Source organism: Cervus canadensis, chromosome 15 (genome assembly GCF_019320065.1).
Source record: "Cervus canadensis isolate Bull #8, Minnesota chromosome 15, ASM1932006v1, whole genome shotgun sequence".
In the NCBI taxonomy this organism is placed as follows: Eukaryota; Metazoa; Chordata; class Mammalia; order Artiodactyla; family Cervidae; genus Cervus; species Cervus canadensis.
The window spans coordinates 2634419-2659497 of record NC_057400.1 but is presented as its reverse complement, the minus strand read 5'-3'; the positions used below and the strand labels follow the sequence as shown (position 1 = coordinate 2659497).

At 39.0% G+C, this 25079-nt stretch overlaps 1 protein-coding gene across 1 annotated transcript in view; it reads left to right on the top strand.

Moving 5' to 3' along the window:
- Positions 1 to 25079, top strand: part of CNTNAP5 (contactin associated protein family member 5) — a 995095-nt gene that overhangs the window by 485393 nt on the left and 484623 nt on the right. The window contains exon 7 of the mRNA XM_043488200.1: positions 16217 to 16360. Coding sequence (XP_043344135.1) covers positions 16217 to 16360 — 144 coding nt within the window. The remainder of the gene's footprint in view (positions 1 to 16216; positions 16361 to 25079) is intronic.

The window sequence follows — 25079 nt, the reverse complement described above, 5'->3', positions numbered from 1 at the left end:
AAACCACATCCCACATATGCGGGATGTCCAAAGTGGAAATAGTTGTCCCTTGCTCACTCCTGGGACCCATGTGTGGGTCTGTGGTTCACCCTTAGGAAGATGGATAGGGAGGAGAAGAGTTCAGGCCCTCCAAGCAGCTTCAGAACGGTTTAGGAGGAGAACGCCGGGCTGCTGGGTAGGAAGATAACGGTTTAGCACTGTGGTGACGGCTTCCTATAGTGATTTCCCCTTGATTCGCAAATGCTGTCCCCATGAGGCAAAATGTGGCGAAGGTCAGAGGGAGTTCTCTAGGGTGTCATTCCAGAGCAGGTGCCCTTCTCGCCTGAGCAGATGGGGGGATAAATGAAGGTGAAGTTAAAATTTCCAGTGAGTTCCTGTTTGAATGCTGAGACACACCTGATTTAACTCAATATCCAAATGTGTGTGTTCAATTGCTCAGTCATGTCCGACTCTTTGTGACCCCATGGACTGTAACATGACAGGTTCCTCTGTCCATGAAGTTTCCAGGCAAGAATGCTGGAGTGCATTGCCACTTCCTTCTCCAGGGGATCTTCCCGACTCAGGGACCAAACCTCAGCCTCTTGTTTCTCCTGCAATGGCAGGTGGGTAATTTATAATATCCTAATAACGTAAAGTAAAAATTTTGTAAACCCATTCAGTCAAAAATAATTAAATATGTGTTGAGCTAATAATCAAGCTGTGTCAGACTCTATCTATGAAAATACACATTAATAGAAGGGAAGGCTAGACTAGCAATGGACTGGATTTGGGCCAAGAGCAGCACTCACAGTAATACTTAGATTTTCTGAATCTAGCCCCTGGTTAAAACTTGCTAGGAGATGAAGAGCATAGGGTGGCTCTGGCAGGGAAAATAGGAGGGGCTGATTATCTTTTCAGAAGATATGGGGGATTTCTGCTGCTATACTTGTCTATCTCTTCTCTTCTTCCCCGTGGAAGGGAGTGCAGAAGGCTCACCAAGTACGTGCCAGTCTGCCTAGGATAGGGGCACACTGTGTCAGTGAGCCTCAGACCGTTAGCCTAAAATGCGAGAAGCTTTCAGGCCAGCCAAACCAGTTGTTCACCCTGTCCTGGTGGTGATTCACGGAGTGAGTTCCTTGATGGACCAGAAATAGAAGCAGCTGGCCGGGGTGGGGGTGGGGGGCATGTATATAATGGTGAAGAGATGGAACTCCAGATGGAAGGACTGGATGGGTTACTGTAAGACCTTGGTCAAGCTGATATATCTCCGTATGCCACCATTTTCTTTAGCTTTCAAGTGGAGCAAATAGCAATATCTAACTTAACACTTGGAGAAAAAAATAGGGAAAGCAAATTCTAAACATCAGCTCAGTTCAGTCGCTCGGTCGTGTCTGACTGCAACCCCATGGACTGAAGCATGCCAGGCTTCCCTGTCCATCACCAACTCCTGAAGCTTGCTCAAACTCATGTCTACTGAGTTGGTGATGCCATCCAACCATCTCATCCTCTGTTGTTCCCTTCTCCTCCTGCTTTCAATCTTTCCCAGCATCAGGGTCTTTTTCAATGGGTTAGTGCTTTGCATCAGGTGGCCAAAGTATTGGAGTTTCAGCTTCCGCATCAGTCCTTTCAATGAATATTCAGGACTGATTTCCTTTAGGAGGGACTGGTTGGATCTCCTTGCAGTCCAACTCGAAGCCTAGGGCCCCATATATGAAACCAGTCAGTAAATGAGACTATTTTTTTTAATTGAAACATAGTTGATTTACAATTCTGTGTTAATTACCACTGTACAGCACAGTGATTCAGTTATACACACATATATGTATTCTTTTCTAATATTCTTTTCCATTATGGTTTATCATAGGGTACCAAATGTAGCTCATTGTGCTATAGAACAGGACCTTGTGTTTCCCCCACCCTCTGTGTGATAGCTTGCGTCTGCTAACCCCAACCTCCCACTCCAACCCTCCCCCAGACCCGCCCCCTTGGCAGCCCCAAGTCTGTCCTCTGTGTCTGTGAGTCTGTTTCTGTTTCTAGATGGTTCATTTGTGTCGTATTTTAGATTCCACATACATGTGATATCATATGGTATTTGTCTTTTTCCTTCTGACTTAATATGATAATCTTTAGTTGCATCATTGTGGCTGCAAACGGCAATACCTCATTCTTTTTTATGGCTTAGTAGCATTCTGCTGGATATATATGCATATATATCACATCGCTATCTATTCATCCGTTGATAAAGTTGCTTCCATGTCTTGGCTGTTGTGAATAGTGCCACTATGAAAATTGGGGTGCATGTTCCTTTTTTGCATTATAGTATTTTCTGAATCGATGCCCCAGAGTAGGATACCTTGGTCGCGGAAACTTTTAGTTTTTTAAGGACTCTCCATACTATTCTCCATAATGGCTGCAGGGTTCCCTTTTCTCCACATCCTCTCTAGCGTTTATTACTTGCAGACATTTTGAAGTTAGCCATCCTGACTGATGTGAAGGGATGCCTCATTGTAGTTTTGAGTAGCATTTCTCTAATAATTAGTGATATAGAGATATTTCCATGTGCCTATTGAGATACTGCTATTATTATTATTACTTAAAAAAAAAAATGTTTCCCAAGAGAGATGCTGAAGGCAGATTCAACTAAAGTGTTAAGGGGTAACAGCTGAATATGGGTCAGGAGCCAAAGCCAGCGTGAAGGTGGGTGACTGTGAATCTGGAACACAGGCAGGAAGTGTGGCCATGAATGAGGTGCTTTATGTAAATAACGAGGGCTTTCAGGATCAATGTTTCCTTCTATTCAACACAGGGCTGAGTCTGGGTCAGATATGACTTGTTTTGTTTTCCTTACCCAAACAAAAATGGACAATTGTACCTTGCTGAAATAATTTGTGAAACAATAGGTTATATATAGAAGCAATAAAGAACTGAAAATGTTACCAATCACCTCCTCTCGAAGTAGGGACAAAAATAAGAGACCATTTGCACTACAGCCCTTCAAAAGTAAATAAAGATCAGAAGTTCCAAAGAAGTGCCCAGCTGAGCCATTGATCAAATCAGACAGTGCAGCAGAGCCACAGAATGGTCACCCTGAAAAGGATTTGGACCATCCTCATCTCATTTGGCCCATTTGGCACTTTTCTTTGTTAACTATTTGAATTCAGGCCAGTGTTTAAAAATCAAGAGATACCACAAGAAAATTGGGTTCTCTAGTCTCTTTTGAGGCAATGGCACCCCAATCCAGTACTCTCGCCTGGAAAATCCCATGGTCAGAGGAGCCTGGTAGGCTGAAGTCCATGAGGTTGCTAAGAGTCGGACACGACTGAGAGACTTCACTTTCAGTTTTCACTTTCGTGCATTGGAGAAGGAAATGGCAACCCACTCCAGTGTTCTTGCCTGGAGAATCCCAGGGACGGGGGAGCCTGGTGGGCTGCCGTCTATGGGGTCGCACAGAGTCGGACACGACTGAAGTGACTTAGCAGCAGTCTCTTTTGAAATGGCAGAAATTCATGCACCTTTGACGATGTTCCTCCAGAAGGGCCATGATCTCTATGTTTAACAAACATTAAGCCAGTGCAAGTTTTAAAGCATGAAAAAAAAAAAAAAAAAAAAGACAGCTGTTTGGTCCCTTTTTCACAGACATTCCGTTACAAAATAGGCTATCAGAACAAAAGTGAGACAAATATTCACTAATGAGAAACTTCAAATGTATCAGAAATCCAAGTCTGACAGAAAAAGGAATCTTTAGAACAAGAAGACTCTCAAATTCAAACAGAGCCAGAGAAAAAAAACCAGTAAAGAGGAAGGAACTCATTGCTAGAGAAGTAACATCAAAGATGGAAAAAGAGACAAGCAAATGCCAGACAAAAGAAGAGGAATGAGATCAAAGGAAGACAGGGTGGCGGTTTCTGGGGCCTCGTGCATTTAACATCAAAGCAAAAGCTTTCTCCTGGGATTCAACCAGTTGGAGTCCACCTGTGACACCAGAAAACTCATCAGGTTTCCAGATGGACCAAGACACTCAGATTGTAAGTGAAACTTTACAATCTAACACCTGGTTTTCTTGACCACTAAGAACAATAAAAGGCTCAACATGCAATTTTCCAAGCACAAGCAAATAAGAAAAGTAAGAAATGAAAGCAGTCACATTGACAAAAGGACAATAAGGTAAAACAATTTTAGAAGTAAATTTCTAGTGTTCTCTTTTGTATGAAAACAAATATTTGCTAAATCTCTTATGTTTGAATCATACCTCTTGCATTAAATATTCAAAAATAGACAAGATGTGGTCCATGTCCTTGAGAAACTTTTTTTTTTTTTTAGAGATATACCAAAATACTCAACAAATATTTATTTGGCATCTATTATACATCAGGCTTCACTTTAAGTGCTTGGAATATGTTAATGAAAAGAACAAACACCTACCCTTGTGATGTTTGAGTTTTAGCAGGAGAGACAATCTATAAGCAACACCCATAGCAAGTTAGCGAATTGCAAGGTAAGAAAGAAGATAACAAAGGCTATGGAAAGAATAACAAAAACAGATGTTGGCAATGGGATTGGGAGTTCAAAGATTAGGAAAACAGTTTGCGATGTTAAACATATTAATTGTGGCTCAGCTGGTAAAGAATCTGCCTGCAAAGCGGAAGACCTGGGTTCGATCCCTAGGTTGGGAAGATCCCCTGGAGAAGGGAAAGGCTACCCACTCCAGTATTCTGGCCTGCAGAATTCCATGGACTGTATAATCCATAGGGTCGCAAAGAGTTGGACATGACTGAGAGACTTTCACTTTCACTTTCAGGGATTGTTGAGATGACATCATTTAAGCCAGGACTTAACAACAACAAAAAAGTGAATTTGTCGTATTGCTATCTGGAAAGAACTAGCTCAGGGCATCTGTTTCCCTTACAATATCACAACTATTCTGTGTTATAGGAACCCATGTTCTACAGGAAGCTGTATTTGCAGCTCTCTGACTTATATACTGAAAGCCTTCCTTCTTCATGCAAATGATGTGTCCTGAAATACTCAATACCATCAACATCTTCCCCTCTGACCCCCATGATGAAATATGCTCATGTCTGAATGGAAAGGCAAAATCACATCAAGTGCACCCTAGACAATCAAATCAGTGAATGCAGAGGTTTGTAGCATACAGCCAGGGTTGGCTTAAAAACAAAGATTAATTCAAGGAGACTCCAGTTTGAAGGAAGTGTGTGTGGGCTCAGCTGTGTCCAACTCTCAGCCGTGTCAGCTCCTCTGACCATGGGATTTTTACATGGGCAATTGCAACAAAATGGGGATATATCTGTGAGACAGTAAAAAGAATATACAACACAGCCACTGAAATATCTGAGAAAAGCTCCATCATTCTATGATAGGTATCTAGGAAATCAAAGAAATAAACAAAAGTAAGTGATACTTTTAAGAATGCTGACTGAATGAGAAGAATGCTGAAGGCAGTGAGCCTGAAATGTGCCTCCAACCCAAAGAAAACATGACAGACACTCCACATTCAACTCTTGCAGTGGCTAGTTTTCCTAAACTAAAAAAAAAACAATTGAAAATAGACACTGATCAGATAGTTCTAGCAAGTTCTCTTTCTTTCTTTTGTTCCCCCTTTCAAATAAATATGAAGCTATAAATGATCAAAGGTCCTTTTCAAAGACAGACACAACATATCTATCTAGTTCCAGTGTTCTGAAAATCTAAAAACCAGAAGGAAACTTCTACAGGATTTGGGACAGAAGTTACTTCGTTTAATTGCTATTGATGTAAAATGTCCATATTTCAAGCTTCAGACTGCAAAATATTAGCAAAGTTAGTATCCATATAGCTTTTATTCAGAAATTGTTGAAAACAAAACTGCAAAACACTATTTTAGAAGAACCTCTTAATTGAAACATTGCTGCTGGGAAGAACAATTCTGCAAACAGCCAAGAATCCTTCAGAAGACCTCAGGGTAGGAAATCTTGTGTTTTTTTTTTTTCTTTTTTTGAAGTATAGTTAATTTATAGTGAGTTAATTTCAGATGTACAGCAAAATTATATACATGTGTGTGTGGGGGAGGGTGTACTCTTTTCAGAATTCTTTTCCAGATTACTTTCCACTGTTGGTTATTACATATTGAATGCAGTTCCTCATGCTGAATAGTAAGTGCTTGACCCTTGACAGGAAATCTTTTAAGTCTCACATTAATCCAATCAAGCTATGTTGTTTATATGAGATCAGTGTTATCATTATCCTCATTTTATGTAAAAGGAAAATCAATCTCATAACAGGTATTTTGCCCAAGGTCCTATAGAAAGTACTAGAAAGATCTGGGTTTAAATCCAGCAAGAGAAGCTCCAGAGACAGTGATTTTAATCACTTCCCTGTGAAAGCTGAAGATGGACGCTGATACAAATTTATGCAACTTTGTAACAAGTTGCTGCAACATAGAATCTCCTTTAAAAAGTGTTTCAAAGTGGAAAAATAAACGGGCAGATTCATTAATAATAGTAATAGTAGCTTGCGTGTGTGCTGTCACTTCAGCGGTGTCTGACCTTGGCTACCCTGTCGACTGTAACCGCCAGGCTCTTCTATTCAGGCGATTTTCCAGGCAAGGATCCTGGAGTAGGTCGCCATGCCCTCCTCCAGGGGATGTTCTTGACCCAGGGATAGAATTCGCAGCTCATGCCTCCTGCACTGGCAGGCCGATTTGCTACCACTAGCACCATCTGCGAAGTCCTCAGGGTTTTTTGTTGTTGTTTGTTTTGTTTTTAATAGCTTTACCAACACGCTTTCCTGGTGCTTGTAACTCTTGAAATTCAGTAAACTATACTTGTGCTTGAGTTATTGGTGAAATGGTTTTAATGCAGATTACAGAGTATCATCCTGTAATTTCATTTCATCACACTCCTCCAGGGGATCTCCTCCAGGGGTCTTCCCACCCAAGATAGAACCACTGTCTCTTACCCCTTCCTATGTTGGCAGGCAGGTTCTTTACCACTGGTGCCACCTGGGAAGCCCGTGACAATAGCTTTGGTAATCAAAATTCAAAGCAAGTAAGGATTGAAGAAAAAAAAATCACCTTCCTAGAAAAAATCCAAAACTATAGTCTAAAAAGTTAGATAATCATCAGTCAGTCAGTTCAATCACTCAGTCATGTCCGACTCTTTGTGACACCATGAACCACAGCACGCCAGGCCTCCCTGTCCGTCTCCAACTTCTGGAGTTTACCCAAACCCATGTCCATTGAGTCGGTGATGTCATCCAGCCATCTCATCCTCTGTCGGCCCCTTCTCCTCCTGCCCTCAATTGTTTCCAGCATCAGGGTCTTTTCAAATGAGTCAGCTCTTTACATCAGGTGGCCAAAGTACTGGAGTTTCAGCTTCAGCATCAGTCCTTCCAATGAACACCCAGGACTGATTTACCTTAGGATGGACTGACAGGTTGGATCTCCTTGTAGTCCAGGGGACTCTCAAGAGTCTTCTCCAACACCACAGTTCAAAAGCATCCATTCGCCTGCACTCAGCTTTCTTTATAGTCCAACTCTCACATCCATACATGACCACTGGAAAAACCATAGCCTTGACTAGATGGACCATTGTTGAAAAGTAATGTCTCTGCTTTTTAATATGCTGTCTAGGTTGGTCATAAAATTCCTTCCAAGGAGTAAGCGTCTTTTAATTTCATTGCTGCAATCACCATCTGCAGTGATTTTGGAGCCCAGAAAAATAAAGTCTGACACTGTTTCCACTGTTTCCCCATCTATTTCCCATGAAGTGATGGGACCAGATGCCATGAACTTAGTTTTCTGAATGTTGAGTTTAGGCCAACTTTTTCACTCTCCTCTTTCACTTTCATCAAGAGGCTCTTTAGTTCTTCACTTTCTGCCATAATGGTGGTGTCATCTGCATATCTGAGGTTATTGATATTTCTCCAAGCAATCTTGATTCCAGCTTGTGCTTCCTCCAGCCCACTGTTTCTCATGATGTACTCTGTATGTAAGTTAAATAAGCAGCTTGACAATATACAGCCTTGACAAACTCCTTTTCCTATTTGGAACCAGTCTGTTGTTCCATGTCCAGTTCTAACTGTTGCTTCCTGACCTGCATACAGGTTTCTCAAGAGGCAGGTCAGGTAGTCTGGTATTTCCATCTCTTTCACAATTTTCCACAGTTTATTGTGATCCACATAGTCAAAGGCTTTGGCATAGTTAATAAAGTAGAAATAGATGTTTTTCTGTAACTCTTGCTTTTTAGATGATCCAGCGGATGCTGGCAATTTGATCTCTGGTTCCTCTGCCTTTTCTAAAACCAGCTTGAACATCTGGAAGTTCAGGGTTCACGTATTGCTGAAGCCTGGCTTGGAGAATTTTAAGCATCACTTTGCTAGTGTGTGAGATAAGTGCAATTGTGCAGTAGTTTGATCATTCTTTGGCATTGCCTTTCTTTGGGATTGGAATGAAAACTGACCTTTTCCTGTCCTGTGCCCACTAATGAGTTTTCCAAATTTGCTGGCATGTTGACTGCAGTGCTTTCACAGAATCATCTTTCAGGATTTGAAATAGCTCAACTGGAATTTCATCACCTCCACTAGCTTTGTTCATAGTGATGCTTCCTATGGCCCACCTGACTTCAGATTCCAGGATGTCTGGCTCTAGGTGAGTGATCATACCATAGTGATTATCTGGGTCATGAAGATCTTTATTGTACAGTTCTGTGTATTCTAGCCACCTCTTCTTAATATCTTCTTCTGTTAGGTCTCTACCATTTCTGTCCTTTATTGAGCCCATTTTTGCATGAAATGTTCCCTTGGTTTCTCTAATTTTCTTGAAGAGTTCTCTAGTCTTTCCCATTCTATTGTTTCCTCTATTTCTTTGCATTGATCACTGAGGAAGGCTTTCTTATCTCTCCTTGCTATTCTTTGGAACTCTGCATTCAAATGGATATATATTTCCTTTTCTCTTTTGATTTTCACTGCCCTTATTTTCACAGCTATTTGTAAGGCCTCCTCAGACAGCCATTTTGCTTTTTTGCATTTTTCTTTCTTGGGGATGGTCTTGATTCCTGTCTCTTGTACAATGTCTCAACTCCGTCCATAGTTCATCAGGCATTCTGTCTATCAGATCTAGTCCCTTAAGTCTATTTCTCACTTCTACTATATAGTCATAAGGGATTTGATTTAGGTCATACCTGAATGGTCTAGTGGTTTTCCCCACTTTCTTCAATTTAAGTCTGAATTTGGCAATAAGGACTTCATGATCTGAGCCAGAGTCAGCTGCCGGTCTTGTTTTTGCTGACTGTATAGAGCTTCTCCATCTTTGTCTGCAAAGAATATAATCAATCTGATTTCAGTGCTGACCAGCTGGTGATGTCCATGTGTAGAGTCTTCTCTGTGTTGTTGGAAGAGGGTGTTTGCTATGACCAATGCATTCTCTTGGCAAAACTCTATTAGCCTTTGCCCTGCTTCATTCCATACTCCAAGGCCAAATTTGCCTGTTACTCCAGGTGTTTCTTGACTTCCTACTTTTGCTTTCATGTCCCCTATAATGAAAAAGACATCTTTTTTAGATGTTAGTTCTAGAAGGTCTTGTAGGTCTTCATAGAACTGTTTAACTTTAGCTTCTTCAGTGTTACTGGTCGGGGCATAGACTTGGATTACTGTGATATTGAATGGTTTGCCTTGGAAATGAACAGAGATTATTCTGTCATTTTTGAGACTGCATCCAGGTACTAGAGATTATTTTCTAAGTCAATTTTTTAAAAAGTCTAAATGTTACACAGTCTACATAGCAAAAATCATAAACGATGAAATAATAAAAAATTAATAAGCATAATAGAATAAAGCAAAATTGATCATCCTTATGGTTGTAGTAGTACAGTTAAAATTTTTCTAAATTTCCTCAGGTGGTTAATAGTCTCATATTTGCTTAATAAATAAACACCAGGAATGTATGGTTTGCAGTTAACACTCTTATGCCAAAAAAACACCAAAATGATTATTTTTTTAAAGTTGGAACTGGAGACAAAGACACATCAATTAAATTTATGCAAACTTAAAGTAGAGATAGAAAAATTAGTACCATTGACAATGAAAAATAAGACTAAAACTATAAGTTCGGTTGCTCAGTTGTGTCTGACTCTTTGTGACCCAATGAATCGCAACACACGAGGCCTCCCTGTCCATCACCAACTCCTGGAGGTTGCTCAGACTCATGTCCATCGAGTGGGTGATGCCATCCAGCCATCTCATCCTCTGTCATCCCCTTCTCCTCCTGCCCCCAATCCCTCCCAGCATCAGGGTCTTTTCAAACGAGTCAGCTCTTCGCATGAGGTGGCCAAAGTATTGGAGTTTCAGCTTCAGCATCAGTCTTTCCAATGAATATTCAGGGTTGATCTCCTTTAGGATGGACTGGTTGGATCTCCTTGCAGTCCGAGGGACTCTCAAGAGTCTTCTCCAACACCACAGTTCAAAAGCATCAATTCTTCTGTGCTCAGCTTTCTTTATAGTCCAACTCTCACATCCATACATGACCACTGGAAAAACCATAGACTTGACTAGACGGGCCTTTGTTGGCAAAGTAATGTCTCTGCTTTTTAATATGCTGTCTAGGTTGGTCATAACTTTCCTTCCAAGGAGTAAGCGTCTTTTAATTTCATGGCTGCAATCACCATCTGTAGTGATTTTGGAGCCCCCAAAAAGTAAAGTCTGACACTGTTTCCACTGTTTCCCCATCTATAAAAGCTGTTGTAAAAGTTACTTGGGGACTTCCTTGATGGCTCAGTGGTAAGGAATCCACCTGCCAGTGCAGGGTTGATCTTGGGTCAGGAAGATACCCTGCAGAAGGAAATGGCAATCCACTCTGTAGTGTTATTGCCTGGAGAACCCATGGGCAGAGGAGCCTGGTGGGCTACTGTCCTTGGGGTCACAAAGAGTCAGATACGAATTAGCAACTAAACAACTACAACAAATACTAATTTTTGTGGTCCTTAATTTAAAATGCCTGTATGGAACAGATACATATGTATGTATGTATATTAAATAGTCAATCAAATGCAAAAAATAAAAAAGCTTATTTCTAGAAATTAGATGTTGACTGACACTGTCCTGATGTGAGTTGCATGTTTTCTAGGATTCAGGGATCAGGAGCCAGGCTAAAGGAAGTGGTCATTGCTTTTCCAGTTAAGTTTACTAGATGAATAAACTAATGGGCAGAGTTCAAGGAGAAAAGCTAGTGCTGAGAAATTGAGTGAAACTAAGATGCCAGCTGAACTAAGCAGGAGACCAGTTTGAAAGTGATCAATATTCAATTTTTGCAAATAATTGCTATAATCATTTGATCATCACAGGTCATGCACAGCAGTGATCTTAGTCTAGGTGACTTTTGGACAAAAACATAGTTTAAAGCAAGATTTTGATTTTTGTCCTTGCAATTTTAATAAATCAGGTAAAGTTATAAATGCAAATCATTTAAGGAATATGACTAGTAATATACAATTAAGAAGTATACAACAAGTATAGCTTACAAATATTTATGAAGTATTTAGAAAAATTACTACTAGAGACATAGGAAAGAAAATCAGTAATATATGAAGCACATTTTTCCATTCTAACTTATCTGATAATGAACTAAATCTATAATTCAATAGTATAATTATAATCCTAAATTCTCAACTACTCGAAAAATTTAAAATATAAAACAGGTTCAAATTTTACACTCAGACGTGCAGAAATACAGTTTTGCTTCTTTCCCCACATGAATTTAGTATATTCACCAGTCCCTGATTCCTCTGTAGCAGAAAAATCTAACCTTGATGATAAGTTAGATGATAGGTTAGAATGTTAGTGTCTATTTAAAATTTAGTTGAAAGTGAAAGTGAAGTCGCTCAGTCGTGTCTGACTCTTTGTGACCCCATGGACGGTAGCCTACCAGGCTCCTCTGTCCATAGGATTTTCCAGGCAAGAGTACTGGAGCGGGTTGCCATTTCCTTCTCTAGGAGATCTTCCCAACCCAGGGATCGAACCCAGGTCTCCCGCATTGTAGGCAGACGCTTTACCATCTGAGCCACCAGGGAAGAGCAAATTTAGTTAGTGCCTATTTAAAATCACTGCACTGTTCTGTGTGTACTGAGTTATAGTGAGGTTTCTCCCTGCTCCTTCTTTCCATTTCCATGCACTAATCACTGACCGGGGGCTTGTGGATAGCCTTGCATGAGTGTAATGGCTTCTGTAGCCATTGTCCATGTACCTGCGATGGCCTCCGGCTGTGAGGTCTGGTCACCTGAACTTCTGGACCTCCAAATCAGCTCCTAGGACTTTACACACTCACTGAGGACCTCAGTCCGTCCATATTCCTCGTTCTGCTTTCATGGCCCGGGGTCCCTCAGCAGTCTACCTCATCCAGCGCTCCAGTGATCAGGCCGTTAAGAACCAGCCCTCAGAAACCTCTATGCTGCTACTTCATAGAGCTGTTGCTAACCTGTCTCTCTTGCAGCTAAGTTTCACTGAGCCCATGATAAATTTGAAACATTTTTAACAGGCTTACAGGCATCGCTATTGTAGAAATCAGGGGAGAAATAACTCCTTGCATTTTCCAAAATCTGTCTTGTGACCTTCGTCCACATTCACTACATTCACTCATCAGGTTTCAGTCTCCCAGAGAGAAGCAAAAAGACAGGTCCCACAGTATGTAATCTATGGTATTTTTGTCTCCACTAATTTTTTCCTATTATCTTTCACCCAGACTAGAAAGAGTTTTCTTTCCTTGATGAAATGGGAAATTACAATTTTGTAATATACACTCTCCCCCCTACTGTTTGACTTAAAAACTCTCTACTCCAAATCCTTCAAACATGTTTCTTTTTCTTTTTTGCTACTTAATTTTTTTTAAAAAATTGTTCTTTCTCTTTTTTGAATATTGCCCTAATGTTTTCTTAAATCACAGCTAAGTGAAGTAGAGCATTATTTTTTTCCCCACAAATTGAAGGTGGCCCAAAAAACAAAATTTTCATTACATATTTAAAATTATAAAAGGAATAATAACTTATGTCCACACAAAACCTCAACATTAATGATTACAGCAGCTTTACCCATAGCTGTCAAAACTTGGAAGCAATGAAGATGTCTTTTCGCATGTGAATGTGTAAACAAACTGTGCTACATACAGACAATGGAATATTATTCAATGCTAAAAAAATTAATGAACTTTCAAGCCATATAAAGATGTGGTGAAACCTTAAATTCATATTATTAAGTGAAAGAAGCCAATCTGAAGTGGTTCCTTACTGTGTGATTCCAACAATATGACATTCTGAAAAGGTAAAACTGTTGAAACAGTTAGAAGATCACTGGTTGCCAGGTATTGGAATCAGCGGCTAGGGGAAGGATGAATTAGCAAAGAAAAGAGGATTTTGACATCAGTGAAACTATTCTATATGATACTGTACTGGTGGATGCATGTAATAATACGTTTGTCCAAACCCATAGAATGTACAATACCAAAAGTAAAACATAATGTATGCTATGGACTTTGGGTGATTGTGATGTGTGAATGTAGGTCCACCAATTGAAACAAACCACTGATGGAAGCTTTTGTTAATGGTAGAGGAGACTACGCATGTTTGGGGGCACAGAGTATGTGCGAAAACACTCTACCTTCCTCTCAATTCTGCTGTGAAACAAAAGCTGCTCTAACATAATAAAGTGTTTTAAAAAATAAATAAAAGTAACAAATAGTCAACTCTGTTTTTACCTTACAAATTTGATTTATGCAATTTACAAAAGGGAAAGGAATCTTTTTAATGCAAATGACTCAAATTGAAAATATTGGAATACTGCAATAAATCAACAAGGAAATTATCAAAGCAATGCTTTTACAAAGTATTTTTAGAATTGACAAACTCATTTTTTTTGTTTTCCAGAATATGTCTCAAGAGTTATGAGTCATTTTTAAATAAAGCCAATGATAAAACTTCCAGAGTTTTACTGAAAGACAAATTTAGACTTGATCTGAATACTTTGCAAAAGAAAACTAGAGCTCAAACTCATTTACTATTTAAAGTGGGAGCACATGTATTTCAAGGCAAATAGAACACACATGTGGTTCAATCAAAGAGAATCTATTAATTTATGATCTATTAATATAATTCAACCTACCAACAGATTAAATGCAAAATACCCTGTATTCTGTCACATGAATTTTTGAAACACCAATCAATGAATAAAACTGAGCATTCATTCCTCATTTCAAACAAATAATAAATAAGTAAGCAACTAAATAATTTATGTGGAAAATGAGATTAGGGGTATCTTTTTAATGTGATATGGAATCAGAATCAGTATATACTGGGAAATATACAAAAATACTGTTATTTTTTTTCCTAATTTCTATACTATAATTATTGTTTATTGTTGTTTTGTCTATATTTTAGAAAGTTCTGGTGAGGAAAATGAAACAAAAAATGTATAAAAATTGGCTTGTAAAAAGAAGAAAGTATTTTAAGTATTTCATATGATTAGTACCTTCAAAAGTTCAATGAAATTAGCTAAAAAATATCTTATTTAATATACAGGTGTCTGGATAGAGAAAACAATAGGAGAGGCATGTAATTTTCTTAATAAAATTTTGATTAATAAAAACAAGGAATTTACACTGGAATTTGTTGAGATATAAGTGACATATAATGTTAGCTGGTTTTGTATAGCATAATGATCTGATATTTGCATAATACATTTTTTTAGATTTCATACAGTGGAAATTATTAAAAGCTTGAGATTCAGTGGAATTAAGTTGATAATGAATATGTGAATGAGAAAAGTAAAATAATAACCTTAGCTGAGAGGCCTTAATAAAAATATTTTGAAAATAGAAAAAGACACTCAAGTCTTGTATAGGAAGATGAAATATTTTATTTTTATTTTTTGAAGATGAAATATTTTAAAAACAACATTCTTCTTTAGGTAAATGTGTTCATGGAAATAACAAATTCCATGTTAATCTCAAACTTCCAATAAACTATTTTAAATAAAATTATTCTGAAATTAAATTTTAAAATTAAAAAAGGCAAAATATAAAGTAATTATCTTAGAGTAAAACAATATAAAATAGACATGAGCAGCAGGGTTAATCATTCTTACCATAAATCTATAAAGAAACAATTTTTAAAAATAGTGTGGAATTTATGGGGGAGAAAATAGACATCTGTAAACAGCCTTTGCTTTATCTGTAGCTATTCATATGAGAAGACATTTCCACTGGGAGAACAAATCTTTCTGAAATATACTCAAGCATTCATACTATTTAAGTATTATATGCCAAAGGTAACATTTCAAAGCAGTGAAGAGAAACTGGGTTACTCACTAAATGGTATTGGGATAAGCCTGATGATAGAAACTACTCTGCTTCTGTTTTAAACTAGGAAGAATATTCATAACAGATCAGGTTTGCTTTAAAAAGAATATTTTCTTTCCAAAAGTGATTTGTAGTAATTTTTACTGGAAAAGGAAGTAGTAAAGATAACTAGTATTCCATCGCTTTCCCAGAGACAACTACCATTAATAGCTCAGTGTTATTTCCTCAAATCTAAATTGTAAGCCCATTTTTTATTATTGACATCATACCTTACTCCCAACTATAACTCCTGCATTTTAAATCAACATTCCACTCATTTTCCACTTTACAACAAATGTTTTCTAAGCAGCATTATTGACAACTAAGTAGGAGTCTATTATATTAATTCTCAGTTTTTCCCTCTAAATAAATGTATGAGATATTTGAATTGTTTCCTATTTTTCATCTTTATAAAATATTTCAGTAACATCTGTGTTGATAAGGTGTTTTTGATATAATACAGAATACACTAGGCCTGAATAGAGGTATATTTTATTTGTCCCTTGGTTTTACTTTGATTATACTCTCTAAGATATTTGCATAAAGATAAATATAAAGATGTTGATTTTCTTTGCTTTTTTCCTCCTACTGTAAATTATTGTGGTATTTAGTATTAGAAGGGTTCAGAAAGGATGTAAAATAGTTTTGTTAAATAAGCTCTTAAAAAGCTAGCAATTATAGTTATTTTTATGTGGCCTAATCAGTATCCTTTTAAATGTGTAATCAAGTGGCATCTATAATTATTTGAGCCACTTGGCTCTTGCTACAATTGAATCTACTGAAATTCACTTGCTTACTTTCCTTTTCCTTTACTCCTTTTTTAGAGCTTATAACTAAAAGTTGATTTTTTTTTTTTTCATAAAGCTTAGTTTTGGAGGAATTCCAGTACCAGGCAAACCTGGGACCTTTTTAAAGAAAAACTTCCATGGATGTATTGAAAACCTTTACTACAATGGAGTAAACATAATTGACCTGGCTAAAAGGCGAAAGCATCAGATCTATACTGTGGTAAGTCAGCATCCATTCCAGCTTGATGATTTCTGACACTTCAGTGTGGTTAGGACTTGCTTTCCCCATCACACACCTGGCACTTCCTCATAATACATTTACGTCACACTCTTGGATGTCTAAATAGGCGCCCAGGTGAAATTGGAGAGAGGGAGGTGCAGTAGGGGCTGAGTGGGTATGCACTGTGTAATTGGGGGAAACAAACGTTTTAGAGGTGCCTACTGAATTCTATGTTCCTGGATATGAGTTTGTGCCATCTGTGGGCGGGGCTTGCAATCTATACTGGGTTGAATGAATCTCTTTATTATCCCTGAGAAATGCAGCAAAAGCACCACAGATTCTACTAAATTCTATTGCTGGTGAATTATGTATTTGTCTACTTATTGCCATTGTTAAAAAGTTGGGCATTTTGAAGGACAGAGGTTAAATTTTTGATGTTGTTCCTTGGGTCTCAAGATCCCAATACATGCTTGCTTTCTTCTTTCCACCATTTAGAACTTTCTTTGGTTTTATTTATATGTAATGTTAGAGTTTTTAGTTGTACTTGGTGGGAGAAATAGAGAAAATCACACCACTCCATCCTGCTAGAAGCAGAGGTCCATTAAACTAACAGTATTGTAAAAGATTTCACAAGACTAGACCCCCTTATCTTTGACTAGTAGATGCTGCCCTTCCTTGCAATCTGATCACTGGACTACCTGGAAAAATTGGAATTTAAATGATCTTGATGGTTATTTTTTTCCTTGATAAGTATAATGTGTAAAGAATATTTTATGTTTGGAGGTTCCATGTATTAACACATTATTTTTTTAAGTTGCCATTGGATTCCAGCATGAGAAACAGCCTTGTTTGTGGAAAATCACAGTTTGGTTAAAGTCTATAATATTTTATTTTATTTTATTTTTTTTGAGGTTTGTGTATCTTTTTTTTTTTTTTTTTATTAGTTGGAGGCTAATTACTTCACAACATTTCAGTGGGCTTTGTCATACATTGACATGAATCAGCCATAGATTTACACGTATTCCCCATCCCGATCCACCCTCCCACCTCCCTCTCCACCCGATTCCTCTGGGTCTTCCCAGTGCACCAGGCCCGAGCATTTGTCTCATGCATCCCACCTGGGCTGGTGATCTGTTTCACCATAGATAGTATACATGCTGTTCTTTTTAAATATCCCACCCTCACATTCTCCCACAGAGTTCAAAAGTCTGTTCTGTATTTCTGTGTCTCTTTTTCTGTTTTGCATATAGGGTTGTTGTTACCATCTTTCTAAATTCCATATATATGTGTTAGTATGCTGTAATGTTCTCTATCTTTCTGGCTTACTTCACTCTGTATAATGGGCTCCAGTTTCAGCCATCTCATTAGGAATGATTCAAATGAATTCTTTTTAATGGCTGAGTAATATTCCATGGTGTATATGTACCACAGCTTCCTTATCCATTTGTCTGCTGATGGGCATCTAGGTTGTTTCCATGTCCTGACTATTATAAACAGTGCTGCGATGAACATTGGGGTGCACGTGTCTCTTTCAGATCTGGTTTCCTCTGTGTGTGTTTGCCCAGGAGTGGGATTGCTGGGTCATATGGCAGTTCTATTTCCAGGTTTTTAAGGAATCTCCACACTGTTTTCCATAGCGGCTGTACTAGCTTGCATTCCCACCAACAGTGTAAGAGGGTTCCCTTTTCTCCACACCCTCTCCAGCATTTATTGCTTGTAGACTTTTGGATAGCAGCCATCCTGACTGGCGTGTAATGGTACCTCATTGTGGTTTTGATTTGCATTTCTCTAATAATGAGTGATGTTGAGCATCTTTTCATGTGTTTGTTAGCCATCTGTATGTCTTCTTTGGAGAAATGTCTGTTTAGTTCTTTGGCCCATTTTTTGATTGGGTCATTTATTTTTCTGGAATTGAGCTGCAGGAGTTGCTTGTATATTTTTGAGATTAATCCTTTGTCTGTTTCTTCATTTGCTATTATTTTCTCCCAATCTGAGGGCTGTCTTTTCACCTTACTTATAGTTTCCTTTGTAGTGCAAAAGCTTTTAAGTTTCATTAGGTCCCATTTTTTAGTTTTGCTTTTATTTCCAATATTCTGGGAGGTGGGTCATAGAGGATCCTGCTGTGATTTATGTCGGAGAGTGTTTTACCTGTGTTCTCCTCTAGGAGTTTTATAGTTTCTGGTCTTACATTTACATTTAGACTGGTTAAAGTCTATAATATTTTAAAAGGCTTGTCCCTGGCTCAGGCTCCAGGCTTTTGACAATGTGCCAAGGTTATTCGTTAACTAACTAACTACTCCACACTGCAGGCAGATTCTTTCCCGGCTGAGCCAACAGGGAAACCCATGAATACTGGAGTAGATAGCCTGTCCCTTCTCCGGCAGATCTTCCCGACCCAGGAATGGAACCACAGTCTTCTGCATTGCAGGCAGATTCTTTACCAGCTGAGCTACAAAGTTAGGAAGTCCTAATATTATTCATTAACTAATTAACCTAAGCACTAACTTGCTGATGACATTTTGTTTAGGCATAGGTCAGGAAAGCATACTCCTGCCCATTGCTACTCAATATTATTCCCCCAAAATATTTCATAACATACCCATTTCATTGAGTTTAATCTGCAAAAACAGTGGGATCACATACCACTAGGGAGTTTGAAAGTGAAAGATGCTCAGTTGTGTCTGACTCTTTGTGACCCCCAAGGACTGTATGGAATTCTCCAGGCCATGGAATTCTCCAGGAGTGGGTAGCCTTTCCCTTCTCCAGGGGATCTTCCCAACCCAGGGATCAAACCCAGGTCTCCTGCATTGCAGGCGGATTCTTTACCAGCTGAGCCACAAGGGAAGCCCAAGAATCCTGGAGTGGGGAGCCTATCTCTTCTCCAGGGGACCTTCCTGACCCAGGAATCGAACCTGGGTCTTCTGCATTGCAGGTGGATTCTTTACCAACTGAGCTAGTTTAGCTTAGACTAATATCATGACTGCCAACGCACCTGAAAGGAGAACAGAACTACCTGTCATTGTGGGAAGAGTTGGAACGACACATTGAAACCCCAGGAACTTAAGGAAACATTGCCACTTTTGTTGCTCACAAACTGGCTTCAAAAGTGTGAGAACGTGAGCCTTAGATCTGCTGCTGCTGCTGCTGCTAAGTCGCTTCAGTCGTGTCCGACTCTGTGCGACCCCGTAGACGGCAGCCCACCAGGCTCCGCCGTCCCTGCGGTTCTCCAGGCAAGAACGCGGGAGTGAGCGAGCCTTAGATATAAATAAACCCAATTCCTATTGTTATCAAGTCCACACTTGCGCTGTTTGCCCCACAAGAGACCAATAAATGGAGAGATGAGGCCTTGAGGCAAGGAATAGCGACTTTCTTCAAAAAGCCAGCAGACCTAGGAGTCCCAAAGAACCATCTTCTCCAAGCTAAAATTTAGACTTTTTAATGTGAAACTAGGAGGGAGTGAGCCTGTTGCACAGTTGCTGGTGTAAACACCCTTTGTTGATGCCGTTGTCCACGTGGGTCAGGTCATGGTGTCCTCAAACCTCCAGCAAGACAGACGCTGTTCTCTGCTTGGCAAGTTTCATCTATATGAATGAAAAAGTGTTACATCTCTAATGAGCACAGCATTGAGATCGGGCTCTCCTGTATATTTCAGGCTATGGACAACATTCTTAACTTGTAGTAAAACAACAGAATATAAATGTTAAAGTAAAAGAAACAGATCCAATATGGAGTCAGATTTGTCTTCCCTATTACACTGTGGCAATGTTCATAGAAAACTCCACACATAAATTATGTTAGAAAATATATTAAATGATAAGATATATTAAACAATAAGTCATTGAATATACAGAACAAAAAAAGGGAAGTCAGGGAGAATAAGGAGGGAAAAAAATCCCATGAATTTATGAATTGATAGCTTTCATCATTTCCTTTTTGGAGAGGATCATTAGCTTCAATTTTAATAAATGTTTTGTTGATATTAAACTTTTGTAGCACTTACCAAGCTACCAAAAATTTCGCTACATACTTTATTTCTGAGTTTAATTGGCAGTATTATTAATATGAATCATAAAGGATCTATTTTATCATTAATGCACTTAAGGGGGAAAGTTCAAAAAAATAATTTTTGGTTCTTTGCAGATAAAGAATCATTAGTGTTAAACTTCTCAATTTAAAGGGTGGGATAAACACATTATTTTTCTCCCAAATTGCTTCTATCACCTCGCTTATGTGAAATTTCCTATTACTACACACATATACACACAGACACACAGACACACACACATTTATACACTTTGTCTTTTTTCTTTAGGAATCCCACATGGAAAGGCATTGTTTGCACCATTAATTACATGTACAAACAGTTTTATTCCCCTACTCAGGTTTAGTTTCCCCCAAAGACATGGTATCAACTACAAAATCAGCTTTGTTCCGAGTCACTAAGCCACAGATGTGCTAAGTAAGGGCTTCTGAGAAGGATGGCGTTTCTGTCCTTTGCCAGTGTTCAGACTCTCACAGTTACTGAGTTTGGGAAAGTTCGGAGTTGAGCAGGAGACTCAGGGAATCAACAAATCAGGTGACAAATTTAAGGGGATACCCATCAGTTACAAAAGGTGCTTCAAGAAGCACAGCCACATCCGGCTCAGACCCCTCCGGCAGGCTGCCTTTCTGCAGCATCCCCATTGCAATCCGTCATTCCTTACTTGTGGGACCTGCCCACTCCCTGGAGATTTAACAGCTGTTCCATGGGGATAGTTCAATTTAGTCTTTATAGCTCGATTTGACTACAAGACGATCCTCTACATCTTGAGACGCAGTAAAACTAACAGCTTAAAGTAGACATAAAAAGTACCTCACTTTTCTACCTCAAATCTTCTACACTATGCTAATGTAGTACCATATAACAAACAATCAGGAAATAAATGGTCCATTGAAGTGTGTGTACAGTACCTGTAATGTGGACTATTATATACATAATATAAGAAATATATTGCCTTGGAAGTTTCCTGAAAATGATTAATTTCATATCTTCCACTTCATAACAAACGCCACTTTCTTGGAGCTCTCATTTTGAGTATTGAATCCCCTTTCACGGAGGCAATGAGAGTAACTTGGTGGTCTGAAAGTTGTTTTGATTATAGGTGCTAAAGTGATTATTTCTCATTTAAAAGAAAAGCATAGGAGAAATGCTTATATAACTTTACTTTCAGTGGGAGGGGGGTAAAGGCAGATGGTCATTAGCAGGACTATGTTTATAGAACCGGCTTTGGAGCTATTTGACCATATCAATTTGCTTCTGTATCTTTGTCTCCAAATAATTGGATGAGTGTTGGCTAACAAGCAGGTGTGATGATATGCAACTTCATGGCTGAAATGGCTAAGCAATCAGAAAATGCATTTCTCCTCAGCCTACAGGGAAGCCTGACAGTCCTCTCAATACAGTGTTCCTGGCAGCACCATAGTTACATAATTGTTGATAAATTGTTTAGATGCCTAATCTTACTCAAGGGCTCACTCAGTCAAGGAGCTTGGAGCAATCGTACCAAACCTCAGTTTCTTCGTATGTAAAATGACACATTTATAGTTCCTACCTCAGACTGTTACTGTGTTGATTAAATATATGTTTAGCACAGTGTAAGGCTCAGCTGGTAAAAAAAAAAAAAAAAAAAAAAATCTGCCTGCAATGCAGGAGGCCTGGGTTTGATAGCTGGGTCGGGAAGATCCCCTTGTGATGGTAAAGGTAACCCACTCCAGTATTCTTCCCTGGGAAGTCCTATAGACAGAGAAGGCTGGTGAGCTATAGTGCATGGGGTCACAAGAGTCAGAGAAAATTAGCAACTAAACCACCACCACCAAGGTCCACAGTAAGCACCCCAAAATTTGAAGGTATTATTAAGAAACATTTCTACCAATCAGTCAGTTGAGTCGCTCAATCATGTCCAACTCTTTGCAACCCCATGAAAGGCAATGTGCCAGGCTTCGCTGTCCATCACCAACTCCCAAGACTTACTCAAATTCATGTCCATTGAGTCAGTGATGCCACCCAACCATCTCATCCTCTGTTGTCCCCTTCTGCTCCCGCCTTCAATCTTTCCCAACATCAGGATCATTTCCAATGAATAGGTTCTTCGCATCAGGTGGCCAGAGTACTGGAGTTTCAGCTTCAGTATCAGTCCTTCCAATGAACACGCAGGACTGATTTCCTTTAGGATGTACTGGTTGGATCTCCTTGCAGTCCAAGGAACTCTCAAGAGAGTCTTCTCCAACACCACAGTTCAAAAGCATCAGTTCTTCAGTGCTCAGCTTTCTTTATAGTCCAACTCTCACATCCATACATGACCACTGGAAAAACCATAGCCTTGACTAGATGGACCTTTATTGGCAAAGTAATGTCTCTGCTTTTTACTATGCTCTTTAGGTTGGTCATAACTTTCCTTCCAAGGAGTAAGTGTCTTTTAATTTCTTGGTTGCAGTCACCATCTGCAGTGATTTTGGAGCCCCAAAAAATAAAGTCTGACAGTGTTTCCACTGTCTCCCCATCTATTCCCCATGAGGTGATGGGACCAGATGCCATGATCTTAGTTTTCTGAATGTTAAGCTTTAAGCCAACTTTTTCACTCTCCTCTTTCACTTTCATCAAGATGCTTTTTAGTTCCTCTTCACTTTCTGCCATAAGCGTGGTGTCATCTGCATATCTGAGGTTATTGGCATTTCTCCCAGCAATCTTGATTCCAGCTTGTGCTTCTTCCAGCCCAGTGTTTCTCATGATGTACTCTGCATATAAGTTAAATAAGCAGCATGACAATATACAGCCTTGACATACTCCTTTCCCAATTTGGAACCAGTCTGTTGTTCTTTGTTCAATTTTAACTGTTGCTTCTTGACCTGCATACAGATTTCTCAGGAGGCAGGTCAGGTGGTCTGGTATTCCCATTTCTTTAAGAATTTTCCACAGTTTATTGTGATCCACACAGTCAAAGGCTTTGACATAGTCAATGAAGCAGATTTTTTGGGGGGAATTCTCTTGCTTTTTCAATGATACAAAGGTTGTTGGCAATTTGATCTTGCTTCCTCTGCCTTTTCTAAATCCGGCTTGAATATCTGGAAGTTCATGGTTCACGTACTGTTGAAGCCTGGCTTGGAGAATTTTGAGCATTTCTTTACTAGAGTGTGAGATGAGTGCAATTGTGAGGTAATCTGAGCATTCTTTGGCATTGTCTCTCTTTGGGATTGGAATGAAAACTGACCTTTTGCAGTCCTGTGGTCATGGTTGAGTTTCCCAAATTTGCTGGCATATTGAGTGCAGCACTTTCACAGCATCATCTTTTAAGATTTGAAATAGCTCAACTGGAATTCCATCACCTCCACTAGCTTTGTTCATAGTGATGCTTCCTATGGCCCTCTTGACTTCAGATTCCAGGATGTCTGGCTCTAGGTGAGTGATCACGCCATCATGATCATCTGGGTCTTGAAGATCTTCATTGTCTAGTTCTTCTGTGTATTCTTACCACCTCTTTTTAATATCTCCTGTTCCTGTTAGGTCCATACCATTTCTGTCCTTTATTGTGCCCATCTTTGCATGAAAATGTCCCTTAATATCTCTATCTTGAAAGGATCTCTAGTCTTTCCCATTCTATTGTTTCCCTCTATTTCTTTGTACTGATCACTGAGGAAGGCTTTCTTATCTCTCCTTGCTATTCTTTGTAACTCTGCATTCAAATGGGTATATCTTTCTTTTCTCCTTTGCCTTTCACTTCTATTCTTTTCACAGCTATTTGTGAGGCCTTCTCAGATAACCATTTTGCCTTTTTGCATTTCTTTTTCTTGGGGATGGTCTTGATCACTGCCTCCTGCACAATGTCACAAACCTCTGTAGTTCTTCAGGCACTCTGTCTATCAGATCTAATCCCTTAAATCTATTTCTCACTTCCACTGTATAATTGTAAGGGATTTGATTTAGGTCATACCTGAATGGTCTATTGGTTTTCCCTACTTTCTTCAATTTAAGTCTGAATTTGACAATAAGGAGTTTATAGTCTGAGCCACAGTCAGCTCCTGGTCTTGTTTTTGCTGACTGTATAGAGCTTTTCCTTCTTTGCCTGCAAAGAATATAATCAGTCTGACTTCAGTGTCAACCATCTGGTGATGTCCATGTGTAGAGTCTTCTCTTGTGTTGTTGGAAGAGGGTGTTTGCTATGACCAGTGCGTTCTCTTGGCAAAATTCTGTTAGCCTTTGCCCTGCTTCATTCCGTACTTCAAGGCCAAAGTTGCCTGTTACTCCAGGTGTTTCTTGACTTCCTACTTTTGCATTCCAGTCCCCTGTAATGAAAAGGACATCTTTTTCAGGTGTTAGTTCTAGAAGGTCTTGTCGGTCTTTATAGAACTGTTCAATTTCAGCTTCTTCAGTGTTACTGGTTGGGGCATAGACTTGGATTACTGTGATATTGAATGGTTTGCTTGGAAATGAGCAGAGATCACTCTGTAGTTTTTGAGATTGCATCCAAGTACTGCATTTTGGACTCCTTTGTTGACTATGATGGCTACACCATTTCTTCTAAGGGATTCTTACCAACAAGTTCAACTAAAGTTGGCATGTAAGCCAATATTTATTTGTTGTTTTGCATGTATAATTAATGACTCACACAGCATTCCTGCATTTTATGATCCCAAGAAATAATAAAAGTGGATTGGATAGCTCACGTTCTGCTACTGTATCTGT